The sequence below is a fragment of the Xylocopa sonorina genome, chromosome 6 (assembly GCF_050948175.1).
Source record: "Xylocopa sonorina isolate GNS202 chromosome 6, iyXylSono1_principal, whole genome shotgun sequence".
Taxonomy (NCBI): Eukaryota; Metazoa; Arthropoda; class Insecta; order Hymenoptera; family Apidae; genus Xylocopa; species Xylocopa sonorina.
Genome location: NC_135198.1, coordinates 13,836,990 through 13,855,657, shown reverse-complemented (window position 1 = coordinate 13,855,657; position 18,668 = coordinate 13,836,990). Strand labels below are relative to the sequence as shown.

General features: G+C 39.9%; 5 protein-coding genes across 6 annotated transcripts in view; 3 read left to right on the top strand and 2 right to left on the bottom strand.

Moving 5' to 3' along the window:
• The window catches only part of Obp10 (odorant binding protein 10), a 57,237-nt gene extending 40,298 nt beyond the window's left edge, over nucleotides 1-16,939 (top strand). The window contains exons 2-7 of one of the 2 annotated variants that reach the window (XM_076896832.1): nucleotides 15,738-15,921; nucleotides 16,095-16,182; nucleotides 16,257-16,309; nucleotides 16,386-16,530; nucleotides 16,695-16,759; nucleotides 16,840-16,939. In XM_076896832.1, coding sequence (XP_076752947.1) covers nucleotides 15,763-15,921; nucleotides 16,095-16,182; nucleotides 16,257-16,309; nucleotides 16,386-16,530; nucleotides 16,695-16,759; nucleotides 16,840-16,857 — 528 coding nt within the window. In that variant the 5' untranslated portion in view covers nucleotides 15,738-15,762 and the 3' untranslated portion in view covers nucleotides 16,858-16,939. Of the gene's footprint in view, nucleotides 1-15,737; nucleotides 15,922-16,094; nucleotides 16,183-16,256; nucleotides 16,310-16,385; nucleotides 16,543-16,694; nucleotides 16,760-16,839 lie in introns of both variants that reach the window. The other variant, XM_076896831.1, reaches the window with a different exon arrangement.
• Nucleotides 16-7,287, bottom strand: Uggt (UDP-glucose-glycoprotein glucosyltransferase). Its single transcript, XM_076897375.1, has 22 exons — nucleotides 7,077-7,287; nucleotides 6,765-7,015; nucleotides 6,513-6,695; nucleotides 6,258-6,430; nucleotides 5,925-6,120; nucleotides 5,600-5,813; nucleotides 5,307-5,527; nucleotides 4,975-5,196; nucleotides 4,505-4,863; nucleotides 4,156-4,399; nucleotides 3,865-4,065; nucleotides 3,427-3,730; nucleotides 3,234-3,342; nucleotides 2,963-3,148; nucleotides 2,650-2,856; nucleotides 2,176-2,568; nucleotides 1,504-1,681; nucleotides 1,204-1,386; nucleotides 859-1,134; nucleotides 654-770; nucleotides 437-578; nucleotides 16-379 (listed from the first exon to the last, which is right to left on the bottom strand). Exons 1-22 carry the CDS (start codon nucleotides 7,285-7,287, stop codon nucleotides 333-335), a joined length of 4,617 nt encoding a protein of 1,538 aa, XP_076753490.1. The 3' UTR covers nucleotides 16-332.
• On the top strand, nucleotides 8,157-10,100 carry Bcs1 (mitochondrial chaperone BCS1). Its single transcript, XM_076896558.1, has 7 exons — nucleotides 8,157-8,306; nucleotides 8,367-8,558; nucleotides 8,747-8,886; nucleotides 8,963-9,157; nucleotides 9,238-9,471; nucleotides 9,541-9,711; nucleotides 9,790-10,100. Exons 1-7 carry the CDS (start codon nucleotides 8,176-8,178, stop codon nucleotides 10,002-10,004), a joined length of 1,278 nt encoding a protein of 425 aa, XP_076752673.1. The 5' UTR covers nucleotides 8,157-8,175; the 3' UTR covers nucleotides 10,005-10,100.
• LOC143424601 (uncharacterized) lies at nucleotides 11,043-13,878 on the bottom strand. Its single transcript, XM_076896748.1, has 8 exons — nucleotides 13,801-13,878; nucleotides 13,636-13,766; nucleotides 13,274-13,542; nucleotides 12,749-13,142; nucleotides 12,246-12,656; nucleotides 11,894-12,144; nucleotides 11,479-11,738; nucleotides 11,043-11,392 (listed from the first exon to the last, which is right to left on the bottom strand). Exons 1-8 carry the CDS (start codon nucleotides 13,844-13,846, stop codon nucleotides 11,043-11,045), a joined length of 2,112 nt encoding a protein of 703 aa, XP_076752863.1. The 5' UTR covers nucleotides 13,847-13,878.
• Nucleotides 16,940-17,721: 782 nt separating the features above from the next.
• Obp11 (odorant binding protein 11) lies at nucleotides 17,722-18,558 on the top strand. The gene is made up of 6 exons (XM_076896540.1): nucleotides 17,722-17,796; nucleotides 17,870-17,945; nucleotides 18,034-18,122; nucleotides 18,193-18,295; nucleotides 18,386-18,450; nucleotides 18,541-18,558. The coding sequence occupies exons 1-6, from the start codon at nucleotides 17,722-17,724 to the stop codon at nucleotides 18,556-18,558; spliced, it is 426 nt and encodes a 141-aa protein (XP_076752655.1).
• The last annotated feature ends 110 nt before the right edge of the window (nucleotides 18,559-18,668 follow it).

Sequence of the window (18,668 nt, the reverse complement as noted above, 5' to 3'; positions counted from 1 at the left end):
ATCGTACAACAATCGTATTTTAGAAACGTTACAAGTTTATTCCTTACAACTATAAAGTAGAGAAATACAAAATCACAATCGTATGAACAGCATGGACATTGTTTCCTGCCTACGATTAATTGCTACAATACTGCGGCAACAACTCGATCTCGCTGAACCTTAAATACTAATCTATTAATCGCGATGACTCGCCGTGATATTTCGCATCGCAGTACTCGTTCGTTCCTAATCGTAGCGTTCCTAACATCGAAAATGATCGATCATTTTTAGAAAATTCTCACTCCTTCTCCGTATAATTATCAACTAAACTTTACACATTATCCCATTTTCATTTATAACTCTTCGTGCTTGTCGAAATCTTTGACCGCATCGAATGTATCTAAAAGAACGGTGAACAATGATAAAATAATAGTAACTTTTTCAACGATATACCTACCATTCTCTTCCTTCTCCGTCTGCCTGTTCTCGTTCTCTAGCTTCGATTGTAAGGATTTTATTTCTTCATCGTATCCCACCCATTCTGGTAAAATGCGTACGGCAGCTTGCAGCTTGGCTTCTTTAGTCATCGGGTTATTACACTGCGATACAACAATTGCGTATTACGCTTAAACATACCGTAGAAAGAAAGAAAAAAAGTAACTCCACTTATTTACCAAATCTATAGTCTTAGCATATTTTTTCGATGCATCGTCGCACCAAGTTTCGCACCATAACCACTCTTGCGGCAACGTTTTAATAGCCACTTGATGTATCATATTATTAGGAAGATCCTGAAACGACAGGTTTGTTTATTTACAATTGAGATTAGAACAGATTCCGCGATCGATAGTCTAATCGCGCTATCAGCATCGTACGGACTTGGTCGAGGTTGGCCAAACTGTTGGGATCTTGACTCAATGCCTGATACTGTCCCCTCAATCTATCTCCGGCTGCGATGCGCCTGAATCGTTTCAAATCTACCACGTACAAAGCGCTGATGTGATACGCACGCCCCTGTAAATGATTTCGCCAGTAGCCTTGCTTCCAAAATCTGAACCCGTCCATCTCCTTCCTACTGTCGCAGAACGGAGTATACGCGTACGGCGCGTCACCAAGATCCATAGTCGCTAATTCTTTCAAATCCGCCCTGACGACCTATCGACAGTGTCTACGTTATCACAGTGTCGACAAACTAAGAATGACAATTATAAACGATCGTTGTACCTGATCAGCGTCGACGAATATTATTTTTTTAACGTTTAAAGGGAACAGTACGTCTAGGAATAGTATTTTATAGCCCCATATAGTTCTCTGTTTTTCAGTCTGCTGATGAAGCCAACGGGGCCATTTGTATTGTACGAGTTCGTATTCAAAACCATATTCCTTTGCCATATGGGGTAAAAAATCCTACGGCAATGAAAGATTTGCTTGAATAGTCGATTATTCAACTGCGGTATCGTTACGTTATATCGCTCGGTTCGTTCGTTAATTCCAATCCATCCCGTATTAGACGTAACGGCTTACTTTTAGCGTTGGTGAAAGATAGTTTTTCAAGAACCAAAATTTCACGGTACTTTTAGTATGTTTTACAACGCTCAGCATCATAATTTTAAGGAATCGTTCGTACAAGTGGCCAGAGGCTAGAGAAAAGATATTCAACTTGTCGTCCTGATCATCGCCATCGTCCGCTGTCGTGAATGTCCTAATTATGAAAAAAAAAAAAGAAAGAAGACAACAAAATTAGGAAATGAAAGTGGAAAGTAACGCTGCGTTCTTTTTGCTTCCTGAGAAATGTAACGCGTCTACGCAAGCATTGTACCGCAACCGATGAATAACGCCCGTTTAAGCCAAGTAGGATAGGATAATCGTATGTATTTCTACGCGTTACGAAGATCGATTGGTATTCAAGTAATTGTGTGGAAAGCTTACCAAAATTTGGAAAAGCTAAAAGAAAGAGAAAATGAATGGAAATATTAAAGTTAAAGAGTCAATGAGTAATATTTTTTTAAGTATCGCATATCTTTATAAATCATATTTGTATACACACAGACAGACAGACAGACAGACAGACAGACAGACAGACATACAGACAGAGAGACAGACGCATACACCGACGAATTCGAAGCTGTTCTAAATAGTCATAGCCAACGACTATGTGATCGATTGAAACGTGAAGAGGAAAAAGATTTCGCTTACCTAGAGATAGAGTTCCATAAACCCGAGGTTTTATCGTCCTCGGATAAAAGATCCATTCCAACCTTGTCCGGTTTCTTGGACACTTTTATTTTCAACACGTGACTTCTTAGCGAATTTATTACGACTTTTACATCGTTACCGTTTTGTATTACATCTTGGCCACCAACCGTAGTGAAATCGTAAATTTCTGCCGAGCGGCCTTGCCGAAGACGCAACACCCATTCACCCGGGTTTGCTTTCAACTGAAAGTATCCCAAGTTTGCCATTACTATAGTATCCACCATTAACGGTTGCCTTTCTGTTCCCAGTGTGATTTGTAATCCACGCGGAGGATTTCCCAATACCGCTTCGAAACAGTGACCCTCGAGAAGCAAATGTTCCAATTCGAATTCACTGTAAACAATGAAGAAAAAGTATACTATACCTTTCAACAGATATTTAGTTGCATTTCATTTTTGCTCGCGATCTATTTACCTATGCACTCCAATCGCTACGTTGTCCAATTTGATATTATCCAAATCGTAAACGCTTCTGACTACTTCGACCAACCAATTTTCTGCCGCGTGGATATACTGTGTCAAAAGAGACGAAGTCGGTAATTTGGTGAATTTCGCCACTGCTCCGTTAATATGCCCATCGGAGGAGAATTGCAATTCAGGTTCAAACACGTAACGATAGAAGCTGAAATATGTAACAAGAAGGAATGAATTCGCGTTCCGTTCCAAACAGAATAAATATCTTGTAAGAGTGAAATATGAGAAATAATAATAAAAAAAAAAAAAAATACCTTTTTAATGGCATATCGCTGTTCTTGTCCACACAATTTAAAAACACTTTCACGTTGCAATTCAACGACCGTTGAAGTGTTTGTAAAATCGGTCCGAGTTTTTGAGCACCGCGCGACACCGGATCGACAATAGCGATCAAATTAAATGCCACTTCGTCAGGATTTGCGGCTGGAACTTTTATGGCGCTGAATTGATTGATAATCAAAATATAGCGAGGGATTAGCATATTTTAGCATAAAAGTCACCGTTTGCCCATCCCCCGCGGCTCACCTGTAACTGTCACCGTGAAAACGGATTAGGAATCGACTTCGTGTTTGCGGATGCGATGCCAACAAAGATGTAATTTTCATTATCATGTCGTCCGTGATTTCGTTTTTCTCTGCAGAAAGGATAATTGCAACAATGTCAGAGGATTTCTTCGGTATGCAACTAATATAAGTTTTCATAGATTAGTATTCCGTACCGTATTCATCGTCATCTTCTTCGAGTAATTGTCCTTTTATCAATCTTTTAAACAATTTATCGTCATAAGTGCTTCGACTGAATCTTTCCAACAGTGAAAAGTCTTCGCTTGTAAATTCTTCACCATTATCCAAAGGGCCGATTACTCGTCCGTTACACACTATCGCTCTGGTTCCTTTCTCTAGACCCAGTACCGTTTTAACGTATCGACGATGCACAGACAATTCGTCGTCGACTTGCTGCTGCTGCTGCTGCTGCTGCTGCTGCTGCTGCTGCTCTCTCAACCGTTCTCTTACAACCTCCTCCTAAGTTTTTATAATGGTCTTTACGAATCGAAACATGTATTATACTACGTATTATATTTACTTTTCCACCCTCTCTCCGTAAAATATTATATAAACTGACGTTAAAAAAATAAAAAAAATGAAGTAATAGTCACCTCTATGTGAAATTTACCGCTAATAATAACGCTAGCAACATCTTCCTTAATTACATTGCGAACGAAGCGCACAGACTTTTCTACCGAAAGAGCATTCAATGCAGCCAGTACTATACGGTTAATATCGGTTGTACTGTCGAGATTGTTCGGGTCTGCGAGCGGATTAACAATTACAGTTATTCTAACGTCTACATTCGATTCCTGGACGAATAATTCAGATTAAATGATTTACTTTTGTATCGCATGGTCAAGTAATGGTAAGTAAGGTGCAAGTAAATTGAAAACACTTACGATATACTCGAGCGCCTCGCGTAGCAGCTGTCTACCCTCTGCATCATTTAAATTTCCTACAATCCAAAAGGTATAGAGATGGTGTGTTTGCGTACGACGCGGGATATACATATAGCGCATTTTATTCATCAGCCAGGTTGAAAAATCTTGAGGGTTCCATTCGTTGTAATCTTGATCGCTGGGCAGAGTGCCAATCAAGTTCAACCATGTGTGCTTCTCCGACTTCAATATGCGCCCGTTCAAACTAGAACGGAGAATATATCGTTGGTGGTGGTTTCCAAAGTGGTTTTGGTTAACCAAAGTCGTGGGAACGATCGTATGTATAAATTCGGAATGAAATTATTCGCACCGTGGCATAACATTCGGTTGATTCATAATGTATTCGAGCACGTCGTCTTCTTCGATTATTTCACCTCGGTATACCGCTTTTTGTAATGCGGGCGTTTGCGACATGATAGTGGATAGGACAGCCTCTTCGAAGGCATCGGCGTTCAATTGATCAGAGGACAAAGGTATACCGTTTAGTAAAGCCTGCGGAAACTTCTTAAAACCAGTTCGCTTTACAAAGTCGCTGGCTAAGTGACGTCCTACGTCGTATTCAGACTCTTCGCCGAGGATGTAATCTATGTTAGCAGACAAATCTTGCGCTCTTAAAGCTTTCTTTACGTCTTCTACGTCCGCTCGCTCCGAACCTATGTAATTCCCCAGCTGAAACAACATATACGCAACACAGAATGCAGTGGCGAGGTTTATTCTTATAATACATGATCAGCGTGTGATCCGAGTTAAAGTGAATGGTCAAATATCGCAAACTCTTACGTCAATTAAAAATTGTAACGCGTGTTCCGATCCTTTGGCTTCCGCAAAATAGTGGTACGCGTTGTTAATCGCGACACTAGCATCGGTTAATCCGGTTATAGAAGTATCGTAATTTGTTACGAAAACAAAACCTATTCTTAATGGTGCCAAATGTACATATAAGGATTGCACTAAAGTTATCAAAGGAGTGGATTCTCTGCTTGAAGGATCGATGATTAATACCTGTTGAAAATACGTGCACGAATATTGATTAGTGTATTTGCAAGCATCGCTCGCCATCTCTTTCAGATTATGCGTCAGTATAAACAATACCAAACCAAACATAAACAAACCAAATTATATAAATTTCTTCTAATGTTTCTGAGCATTCCAGGGAAAGGTGGTCTCAATAATTTGGTCAAAGACGGGGACCACCTGGCGTAAGTTGAATCATGTTCGATATCGTTTACCCAAATTATAGCCGAGTCTCTTATGTCGATTGCGAATTCTTGCTTCTCCATATTAGTGGACAAGTCCAAGGCTAATAACACGCTCGTCTCCTTGTTATTGAATCCTACAAACGGAAAGTTTACGCTATTCTACTTTTTACATTTAACGATTTACAGACAGTGTTTTTGCCTCGTACCGATCTTACGAAGGGATTCCATTAATCTTAACTCGCTTCTCAGCGATTCTAGAAGATTAAGCACATCCACCGCTTCCAAATCGAAAAACAATCCGTTAATGAAAAGTGCAGTGTCCGTGGGTTGAATATTTAAACTCGTAGAAAACATTGCTTGATTCAATTTCATTTCTCTTTTCATCTCACCGTTTACTTTTGTTCTAATTAAAGATTTCGCCTTTAAACAAATCGAGGGGAACCGTTCATTAAACGACGAGCGAATGGAGCGAATGAAATAGACATTTGAAATATGATTCTAGATTAATTGGTATCGTAAAGAAGTATTTACTTGAGTTGGAAAATTTTGCGAAATATCGGTTAAAACGTTAATAGCCTCGTTCGTAGGAGAATTTCTTATGCGTTCTGCTGCTTGGTGACTTAATTCTTGGAACTGCCACACTTTTAGAGCACCTATTTCGTGGCTAATTTCAAGCAAATGTGTTTGCAGTTTATCCAATTCCGATTGCTTATCGGGATACAAATTTCTAAAATAATTACAAGCTACATTGTGGTAATGAAAGCAACAAAATTCGTATATCAGACGAAACATGCATATATGATTACAGCTGAAGTTAACGCGGAAATCAAATATGAAACCGCATTAGGAATATAACCACCTTACTTTAAGGTTACAAAATTGATCCCATCTATTTCCTCCATGGTATCGTTTGTGAACTCTGAATCTTTGCCCGAGTTGTCTTTAATGTCAGAATCATCCGTTGCTTTGTATTCCGTAGATTTCATTTGCAGTTCTACGCCGTATCCTGATAAACGTACATTTCTATCCACTCTGTCCTGTTCCATGTGAGAAAAAAGAATATCGCACGTTTGTTTCGATCAATTTGTTATCGTTTCATTAAACGTTTGTATATAATACCTTCAAGTAATGTCTTAAAATATAATTAATTCCTTTGGTCTCTGTAAGACTTTTTAACTTATCGTGGAATTCAGAGAATTGCGGAGTTCCAATTTGGCCGTACAATATAATAATCTTCTCTGACTGTTTGGAAGCAAGATAACGATGATCCACGCTATAGACGTCAGGATTCGGCCAAGTTTCCTATGAAATAAACGATAAAACATGTATAACTCTGTATGAAGAATATCTATGAAATATTTTCATAAGCACTTTCATGCTTACCGTACGATCGACTAATTTTTCTAATTCCTCTAAAGAGCAAGTAAACGTTCCACCGACGTCTGCTACATTATAACAATCGTGGATGGAAATATTTTTATTTTCTGCCATTTGCGTGAACATTTCAATTCTCGCCGAATAAATACGTAAAGATAATCCTAATTTCATCAATGCTATCTCCGATGGGGATAAATAGTTTTCAGCAAACGCGATAGCGAGGTCGTAACTGTCTTTCTCTGTAACTGTGGGCAGAACGAGGGTAAGGAGATGGTCGAGGGTAAGCTAAAGTTAATTAAAAGTTACCATTTGTCAAGTCGCGATTAGCGAAAGCATCTATAAATTTCCAGAAGTAGCTTGGATTTTCATCGTTTAAATATTCAGCAACTTCAAGGGCCAAGGGTGTTTCTCTCCATTTTGCATCGATCAAAGTGGTCACATACTTGTTTACTCTTTTGTCTGCTTCGGTGCATAATGTACAAAGCAATATAATATGAAAATATAGAATGAATCGCATCTGTAAACGATAGAAAAATTGTCGATAACATTGGTGGTGAGAAGAAATATGTAGCGTTCAATTATACGCGATATATCGTAAATTTTTAGCTTTATGCCAAATAAATTGTTTTCCACATAATAGTAATGTTCGATGTATCGAGTAACCAACTCGAAAAGGAAAAAGTGTAATGTAAAAGGTATGAATAAAAATAACGATGGCAGGTTCGAAAGTGTGCGAATTTAAAAACATTTTCTTCATTTTCCTCTTTTTTACGAAAATAGATCTGACATACCTTTAAATTTGCTGTGAAACTTGTTTCATTTAAGAGAAATTGATTAACGATAATAATAGCCAATCCATGCAGAACACGTGCCGGTAAATATCGTATTGGTCAGAGAATTTGACACGTCTTTACGTAGCGCAGCAAGTATTTACATACTTACATACTACTACACTGTTACTACTATTATGTAGTAGAGACGCGCAAACATACATTCAAGAGTTTGACAAAACTCAGGCGTACCACGAAAAAATTACGTGGACATATGTTCATATATATATATATATATATATATATATATATATATATGTATATACGTATATATAAATCTTTTCTTTGATAAATTCTACGAATGTTCTTCTACGAATGTTGTGCAGTAAATCAAATGTAATAAAATGTAAATGAGATATTAATTACGTAAACGAATTGATAACACATCGTTCTAACGTATACGCATTGCTGTTGGAAGATATACCGATATACACGTACACATATGTATGATCGCGCGCAAGTACGACCCTATATACCTATTTAGTAGGTCTAATCTAACCTCTGGCTATGTTTATACTTTTATCGTTAACTGGAGAGCGATAATATCATTAGAAGGGAATAAATAATAAAACGCGATGACTATAATCGATTACGTGCAAACTTTATCCGAAAATCCATACTTCGGAGCTGGTTTTGGACTGTTTGGATTAGGTGCCGGGGCTGCTTTATTGCGAAAAGGAATGCAAGCTGGACTGATCCTGTTCAGGTATTATTCATGTCCCTAATCAACGTATCGTACGTTACATTTCGTTTGTTACAAATACAGGAGACATTATATGATCACCTTGGAAGTTCCATGCCGTGATAAAAGCTACCAATGGGTTTTGCAGTGGATCACGCACAAGGGTGCAAGAGAGACCCAACACCTTTCTGTTGAGACGAGTTTCGAACAAAAAGAAACAGGTCACATAAACACTAGATATGATTTCATACCAAGTATTGGAACACATTTGATTAGGTTAGAAATAACCGTACTTATCGTTGCAAATACTTCGTCTTGCAATGACAACTTAAGTACAAAATATTCGAGTAACCATTCGATGATTATGGCAGCTGTTAAATAATAATTAAATAATTAATAATAAGTATATGATAGATTGCGTGCTGTAAACGTGCGAATAACTTACTTGTCGTTAAAATTAATAGATACAAAGGGAATTGGATAAGAGTAGAGCGCACCAGAGAGCAACAAACGCTAGACATACAAATGGGTATTCCATGGGAAACGGTACAACTTACGGCATTCGGAAGGGACAGAAGTATATATTTCAACATCTTGGAAGAGGGTAAGCTTCTGCTTGAACGTTGTGATATCATCGGTGAAAAGTTATCCCCAAGAGCAATGTAAACGTTGGCTCTTAGCAAGACAAATGGCGCTGAAGGAGTACGAAGGCAAAACAGTAATGTACACCGCAATGGGAAGCGAATGGAGGCAGTTTGGTCATCCTAGGAGGCGAAGACCGATAGATTCAGTTGTTCTGGATACTGGTGTCGCCGAAAGGATAATAGAAGATTGTCGTGAATTTATAAAAAATCCTTCATGGTACATTGATCGTGGTACGCGAAAAACATGGATCGAAGCAAAATGTTACGCGTAGATAGAAAAGAGGAAGTATTGTAGTTTGTTAATTATTTAGGAATACCTTATCGACGTGGATACCTGCTGTACGGCCCCCCGGGTTGCGGCAAATCGTCGTTCATTACTGCGTTGGCCGGTGAATTGGAACGGGGTATTTGTGTTTTAAATCTATCGGAACGTGGTTTAACGGACGACAGATTGAATCATTTATTGGCGGTAGCTCCCCAACAAACTATTATACTTCTGGAAGATATCGACGCTGCGTTTACTAGTCGAGAAGAAACTAAAGAAAGTATGTAAAAAATTTGTTTGGCACACATTCCTCGTCTAAAGCTGCTACATCAAGGTATTCTTATTACAGTTAAATCGGCGTACGACGGTTTAAACCGAGTTACGTTCAGTGGTTTATTGAATTGTTTGGACGGCGTTGCTTCTACCGAAGCAAGAATTCTATTTATGACGACAAACTATTTGGAGAGATTAGATCCTGCGTTAATCAGACCCGGCAGAGTAGACGTAAAAGAATATATAGGTACGAGTAAAATGCGCAGCGAACTAGTATCGTAGTATAGATCCGAGTATCGAATTAACCAGTCTTTCCGTGTTCCAGGCTGGTGTAGCGAAAAACAAATAGAGCAAATGTTTCTGAGATTTTATAGAAACGTAGACAACAGGGCAAACGAACTTGCTAAACAGTTCACAGAAACAATAACATCGCAGAAGAAACACGTTAGCCCGGCACAAATTCAAGGTTTCTTTATGTTTTATAAAAACAATCCCGATGATATATTGAAAAATGTTTCACACATATGGGAGCTTACGTGATAAAAAGATATACAATTGCAGAATTGTATTATATATTTCCATACTTTCAAGAATTACAACAACGTAATCCGAGAATATTATTTTGATAGTTTTTCTTCTTTTTGTATTCCCGAAACCTTTATTTCCCCGTTGTTAACTGTAATTAACAATAACAGTGTGAACAAAGTACTTTTACACTCGTTTATTTTGCATATATCATTACCACATGATGATTAGAATGATGATTCTAAAATAAAATACATTACGTAGCAAAATAAAGATTGTATACTTTTTCTTTTATCTTTATCACTATATTTGTTTATTGATGTAAATGCAAATGCCTATTGTCCCTATGTATTTACACATTATTCGTATAAACATTTTCGTCCAGATGCGTGGAACTGTCAATGGAAATACATACATTCTAAGTGGTAATCCTTAATAATGTAATCTAAATTTAAGAAAAATATCTTATAAAATTATTTACGCTTTAAACAAAGGGACACTCCCCCCTTTTTATACGGATTTGATCAACTTTTTCATTATCGAATATCTATCGACGGGATAAATATTGGTACTTTCACTTTACGTTTTAAGTAACAATATTGCCAAGTAAGAAACTTTTGTATCGCGAAACCAGAAACAGTATGTTAAAGGATGCTAGATAAAAATGATTAGATAAGAAAAGAGAACGTAATCGTAGTCTCATGTTCCGTTCAATATCAACCGACAATTAAAATGTTACGCCGGATAAGTTGGCGTATGTAATTATAATCGGTTAAACATACAACTACTCTGACTGGACAGTTGATTTCATTCATATCCTTAATTTTCATGCTCCTAAAAATCTTAGAATACTTTCACGAAAGCAATTTATCGTTGCAAGAATCAGCGATACTTAACCATTGTACAAATGGTAAATATAATACAATAGTTTTCGTTATCGGGCGAAACATCGTATGGTGCGATACGACATCGATGATATGATGATATACTACAATATATGATATGATGCCGTTTAGGGGAAATTTCAAGTCCATAATCGAATGTTGTCAAGGTTTAGAAACTCCAAATGTACGGCTCGTAATTTAAGGGATCTGGTTGTTCCATATGTCCTGTATGGCTATTGCTTCCAATCATACACGAGGGATAGGTAATTCCGGGGCCGGTATTTCCTTGAGCTGGCATGGGTGGTAGAACGGCTGGCGCTAATCGACAATCGGGCCTCGGTTGCATCATGGATTGCCCTACCGATTGCCCTACCGATTGCCCTACCGATTGCCCTATGGATTGGGAGGCTGCCGAAAGAGCTACCGGCGCGTTCGACTGAGGCTGAACGATCGTAGGAGGTGACGCGGTAATGTTGTGAATCGTTTGTAACATGTCGGTGCCTGAAACGTAGTTGGCCACTGAAAAGTGGTTTTAGAAAATTGCCGATTAGCTTTTCTCACATGGTGGAGAGCAGACAATGACACTATCGATATCGTTAGCTTACTTGATCCGGAATTATGGAATGACAAGGTTGTCCCGACAGGCTGTTCCGGAATTATATTTACGGATGGTGGAACCATTTTCATCGAGGCAGATTCAAATTTTCTTTTTCTCGTAGATAAGCGTTTTTGCGTACCATTCGACGGCTGGCTACGTTTCTTCATATTATTTGCCTTCTTCTTCTTTTCACCGAGTAATTTAGGCTTATTCGGACGATTTCCACTGGGTTGCCAAAGGTGTACAGTATGTACCGCATTTCCTTCGCTAAAATAATTGACCATTGCTCGATATGGATAAATGCACGATCAAATGCACTTACCAAAGTATCATCGTAATCATGTTTCGATAGTAAACATATCTGACGTGTACGTCTCTGCGCGCACGCGTGTATAAACCTTATTTTCTCTTGACATACCTACCCATGTTTCTTTCCAAGTTTCCAGCTATGTATACCGGCTTTGTGAAGTCTTTCCCTGATCGTGTCTACGCTACATTTTAATCCTAGAGCGGGAGCAACGTGTTTAGCTGCAGTTAACGGCTGTTGAGTGGCCATAGCAACGATCGCTTCGTCTTGTTCTTTAGTGGTGATTCGTCGTCGACCCTTTCTTTCCTTGGTTTGTACGTTCCCTTCCTTATGCCAACGTTCTAACCATCTTTTAACGGTACGTTCCTATTTAATAACGAGCATTGCGTATACACGTATGGCTATCCTTAACGAGATGGTTTTAATTATGCGAGTGAGTCCATCTAGACGAACATGTTTCTTCTTACCGATCTGTCGATTGCAAGCGCGATTGATAGCGTGGATAAACCAGCCTCGGACATGCCGATCATACGATTTCGAATTTCAACGCTGGTTTCCAACGTCCCTTTCGCTTTCCCGCCTTTTTTCTTCCTCCTTTGCGACTCGATCTTCGTATTACCCGCTTTCGACGAATCTTTAGTCCGATTCGAGTCTACGCTAGAAGACGGATCATTATCTTGAGAACCGTGAGTGTTCGAACTTGTCGGCGGACTAGCTAACAGAGAACGCAAATGATCGCAATGCTGCTGCTGCTGTTGAACGTCTGCTCGGATTTGCCCTCGTTGCTGATCGAGAGTATGAGCTTGATCCGTGATTGTTCGTTGCTTTTGTTGAGCGTGCAATTCTGTCTGTTCGTCGGTTAGCGAATTTGGTTGAGGCTAAAGTTTATGTAAAGGAAATAATAGCGATGAAAGAACGGAAAGAACGTTTCTGTAAACGGGCGGACCGAGAGAGATATATTTATACAAACTTGTGAGTAGTGATGGTTCCCTTGTACTAAATCTAGAGGCCAATTCTGAGAGATATTTAAACCAGGGTGGTGATAAGTAGGCTGCGTAGGCTGTTGAACTAAATTAAGAGCATCGTCGAACCCTGTCCCAGGATGCAAAGGATTTTCAGATTGCGTAACATTCTGTTGGGGATATAGAAATTCCTGTTGGTTTGTATCTTTAATTACTTCAACCGGTGCACCATCTCCAACGTACAAGTCTTTGGCCCTAATCTTCCTTGGTGGATTTCTCTTCTTGGCCGTGGTAACGTTCTTTCTATTCTTATTAGAAGAATCCTTGGAGGACTTTTTCTTTCCTAATTGTGTCCCGGTGGGCCTCCATACCGGCTGTTGAATGGCAGCACCATCCGTATCGCTGTGGACGACGAGGACGTAGTACAGAGTAGTACAGTCGAATGGCATAAAGAGAATAAAAGGTTTGAAATGTATATAGCTGTATCTTCTATTTCTTTTGTCGAAGAGAATCGACAATTTTCGACAACTAACCCGAGAGGAATTCTTTTCATATACTTTCGCGAGGGGCTCCAATTGTGAATTCCAGCTTTGTGCAGCCTTTCGCGTATAGTATCGACGGAACATGTCAGCCCTAAAGCGGGAAGTACAGCCTTCGCCGCCGTTATCGGTGTTTGCGTGGCTAGCCGTACGATCGCTTCGTCTTGTTCCGCTGTAGTCGCTCTCTTACGTCCGCATCGTTCTCGGGTTTCCACTGTGCCCTCCTTGTCGAATCTGTTTAACCATCTCTTTACCGTGCGTTGCTGAAACAATGAAACGCAATCAGTATTAGTATTATTGCCCAATTATTACCGAAGAATCGATCCTACCATCTGATTACCCCGAAATACATTTACCGAGCAATTTACGGCTGACGCGATCTCTCGCAAACCTAATCCGGCTTCGTACATTCCTACCATTCGATTTCTTAATTCAGGTGTTGTTTCGTGCACTCCTCTCTTCTTTCCCATTTTGCTCAGCCCTTTCCCTCTACCTTTCTACGTAGAAAGTGATTGAGAGACAACTTGAATTGAATTTTACGCCAAAAATGACGTAGGATGCAAACATGGATCACGTGACATGTACTGACATGTACGGAACACTGTACTCTCTAGTCTCGGATAGTTTTGCGAAATTTTACCAACTTTCTGCGATCGTCGTTTGCGTTCGATATTTATTGCGCGATCATCGAATTTCGAAAATTTTCCAACGTATCATCCTAATTCGGTTTCCAACTTTAGTTACGAGCACGTGTCACATTCGGGACGAGGGTGCACATTGTTTCTTTTTAATCTTCGACATCGTATCGTATCCTATCCTGATAGAGGAGAGTAGAAATTTTTTTACCGTCCACCAATTGTAATTGTGTAGAAAGACGTTCGTTCGACGGTCTCGGGTTGATTATTTTCTTTCAATTGGGATTGTCGGTTCGACGTGACGGGTGATCAACGACGCGTTGTATTATTGCCCTCGAGATACAGTCTGTACAGATTATTTTGTCCCTGCTTTGTCTCTCGCGTTTCCAAATTCGTTCGGGCATCGCTACTATTACGAGTTTCTCCTCTTCGTTGGAAATATTTCGAATGCCACGCAACTTATCAACAACTTATAACAATTTAGCTAAACTAAAATGTAAATACTCTCCATTCTGGAATTGATGCAAGAGCGCCGACAACACCGTCGATATATTAATTCCGTCGTGTATATCTTCAGAAAATTGAACGATTTTAGTTGATACCAAGCTCATCAAATCCAAAAGGAACTCGATCTTGGTAAGATGGATTATTCTCCGAGTTTAATTTGATTTTCTTCTTCTTTTCCTTTTCTTCTTCTTCTTCTTCTTCTTCTTCTTCTTCTTCTTCCTTTTCTTTTTCATTAAAACCGTAAACGCGCTTGTCTAACGTAATACAGCGAAATCAGCTGACTATAGACGTCGAGTACGCGAAAGGGACGGACACTGAAGAGGTTATGTCACAAATGGGATATAATTTCTGATACGAAGAACAAGGCGGAGGTTTTAAAAAAAATTAGGACGCGTTAACGTTCGATTTGATATAATCAAAAAACGTCGAACGTCATCGTTGTTTCGACGTTTACTTAGTCAATTACTATAGAATGGATGGACAATAATTTTTAAGGACGATTGCATTCGAGCCGATGCTACACGGAATTCGTTCGGGTATATTCGCCTAGATTCGCCGGAATTGTATTGACCCAGAAATTGCTTCGCTCCCCTTCGTTCGCTCGACACGCGTCGCTACGTTCTACTTACTTTTTTACGCGCGAATATTTCGCGAAACACGATTTTCTGATCGATTATATTGTACTTGGTATAAGTACATTGGCAGACAATAGCGAGTAGTAGCTGAATACGTTTCGTGATGATAAATAATAAGAAGGATAATGTTGTAGGAAGAACGTTACAATTGGTTCGTTCGACTTGGTGGTTTGCAATTTGTAAAACGACGAATGAATAGAAGCTTCGTGAAACGAAGCATTTGAATCGGCTGTGTGTGTGTGTGTGTGTGTTAGAGAGATGAGAGAAATGATGTAGGGTCAAATCATAAAATGGTAACATCCGGTAATCAAACATGCGTTTATGCGTGTACACCCTGGCCTATATACGTAGAACGAAAAGGTTCGTTCACCTACGGCTTCGTTCCTCGAGTGAGATTGTTCCAATTGTTTTTGTTGTTGTTGTTGTTGTTGTTGTTGTTGTTGTTGCAGTATAGTATATAGTATAGTATAAAGAGAGAATCTCAGGCAAGATGATCGATCGGTCGCGGAGGAAGGTGGACGACGGATGGTATATGGGATTTGATTCGATCGTTGATTGCTCCCCCTTGGCCGTTCGATGCGTCTGACGGGTCTGTCAAGTACAGCGGTTCAGTCGCGCCCTCGCGTTCACCGACATCACCTACATCATTATTCGCATCACCGACATCATCACCGGCCACACGATCGCTACCCACTCATCCCGACGAATGTTTCTCATTCAACGGAGCTCGACCCGTCCAGATTATCAGTTTCTTCCCTCTTACCGTTACGCGCCGTCGCAACATCGAACGAGAACCATGAACTATTCGATACTATCGAGTTTATTCGTTCTCTGCTTGATTCGGCTGCCGATCGTTTATTGCGGGGTACGTATCCTTCGTTCCTACATTATTGATTCGATACTCGTTTCTCTCTTTTTCTCGCAAATGCATTTATGAGAAACGAGAACGATCTTTGATAGCATGAAACAAAGAGAAAAAGGGAGGGAGAGAGAGAGAGAAATTTCGAAGGACTAAAGGGAAACGACCATATTCCGTAGACGCGACCAAGTTTCGTCTCGGACGAAATGATCGCAACTGCGGCCAGTGTGGTGAATGCGTGCCAGACGCAGACAGGGGTTGCAACAGGTAGGATTGTTTTATTATCTCGTCGATCGTTATTAGTTTCTTTACGTGAACGTTTTTTCGTTTCTTGTTTTCAGTGGACATAGAAGCGGTAAGAAACGGTCAGTGGCCTGAATCACGCCAGTTGAAGGTAAATCGAATTGTTTGACGAGATCGAAAGAGAAATGGAAAAGAGAGAACCGAGGGTTGTTTCGTTTGATTCGCAGTGTTACATGTACTGTTTATGGGAACAATTCGGATTAGTAGACGATAAAAGAGAGCTCAGTTTGAACGGCATGCTTACGTTCTTCCAAAGAATACCGGCTTACAGAGCAGAAGTCCAGAAAGCTATCAGCGAGTGCAAGGGGATTGGTAAATATTTGGGTATCTACGCTCTATTTTGTACTTTATTAGTTTAAACGATTCGTTGTGCGTGTTCGAAATCGAGAAGAGCATGTCACACCGGTCAGTTTCGATTGCACACGATCAATCGGATTTAGCGCAAACGTTCCGATTGGTAATTGATCTTTTTTCAGCAAAAGGCGACAACTGCGAATACGCGTACAGGTTCAACAAATGTTACGCGGAATTGTCACCGCGGGTAGGTGACATCGATCCAACTACGTCGACGGCTTCGTCTATCGATTCTCATTCGCTGACCATTCTGTTTCCTTATTCCAGACGTACTATCTTTTTTAATCGGCCAACTTCCGTTCATATACGAATCCGATAGGGTACGGGATTACGGAAGAAGTGCATCGCCGACAGAGCCATCTTGTCGGATAAATCCCGCTTCGTCTCATCGTGTAGTCTGTTTATGACGGCTGTTTGTACGAGACGTTAATATAATAAAAGAAAGTAAATATTCGTGTTCGATTCTGGTCGTTTACGTGTTACCATTGCGCTGTGTTGTTACCTTCCGTTTACGTTTTTAAGCGTTACCCCCAAAAGCGTACTCTCCGCACTTGTGTCAGCGGAGCGATACCGAGACGACGTCGACGACAATTGATCGCAACTTCCGACGCTCGGACAATCCAATTGCCAATTGAGGTCACGTTTAAATATGCGCGATAGAAATGAAAGAAAAGTGGCCTGTGAACGGAATATGCTTCGTTCACGACCATTCTCTCTCTCTCTCTCTCTCTCTCTCTCTGCGATATTCTGACTCGACGATACATACACGTATGTAAAAAGAATAATAGCCTCCGTTTCTTTTACTCGGAAATGAACGACTCGGTTTCGAGACGAACAACGCGTTTCTGAAAAAAAGGTTCTTCGGTAATTGTTTCGTTCTCGCAACTTGTATTTATCCTAAACTCTGTATTCTCACGTTGGAACACTTGACTCGTTCCGTTGTCTAATTATGACACGGTACGATTGAAAACATCCGATTAAGGAGGAACCGAGTTTCCGTGATGCTTCCGGTAAACTTTGGGTTTATTACACCGGGGTGAAAAACGAACAAGTATAAATAGCAGAAATTAGCGCTCGCAACGCAGTTGATCGCAGAGTCTCGCATTGGCCGTGACCGATTTCCCGATTATTTCAATTGACGGAAACGAGATGGGAGTTACGCAAGTGTCTCTAATTTCGGTGTATTTTCTGTTATCCGGACTTATTCTGGTTTACGGAAGTTCGGTAAGTAATAAAATGTGTTCTTCCTTTACCCCTAATCGTGATACATAGTAATCGAGATGTCGCTCCGTAAAAGGATGATCCGGATGATTTTCGAAAAATGACGGCCAGCATCAGAAGAAAATGCATCGCGGAAACTAAAGCGCCGCTCGGTAAACGCCGCTAAATATTTGATCGATTTTTCCTAAGGAACGTAGACAACAAAAAAAAAAAAAAAAAACGTTCGCTTTTGTTTCCCAGAAGTTATCCAGGACACGGAATACGGACTATTCCCCGATGACGATCGTTTGAAATGTTACTTCAAATGTGCCCTCGAGAAATCTAACCTGGTAAAGTTCGTCGTGCTAAGTAACCGATCGAAAGATTAAAAGATTGTTCTCGTTTTGCGTTCCCTCATAGATGGACAGAAAAGGCGGAATAAAGTACGATTTTCTGAAAAAATTGATTCCGGGACCTTACAAAGAACTAGGTAACGACATGATCGATAGTTGCACCCACGTCGGTGAGTATTTCGAATAACTGTTTCTTTTCAATTACCCTATTACCCTATTATTTAATTTATCTAATAAGCGATAAATTTCAAATATTTTAGACGCCGAAGACAAATGCGAGAAGGCTTTCAATTTTATGAAATGCCTGTTTGAAGCGAATCCCATAGTAAGTTGTGAATCGAGTGTATCTTTCGACGCGTAAAACGGCCAAATTTACGGAAATTTACTTCACTTCTACAGCATTTTTCTGTTTCAGGCATTCATAGCTCCGTGAAGAGAAAGTGAATATGCAACTGTGTGGCCAATCATCGTCGTTCGAACGTAAAGAAAGAAAATTTATGTCACGCGCATTCGCCGTTTAATAAATGAAATGAATATCTATGA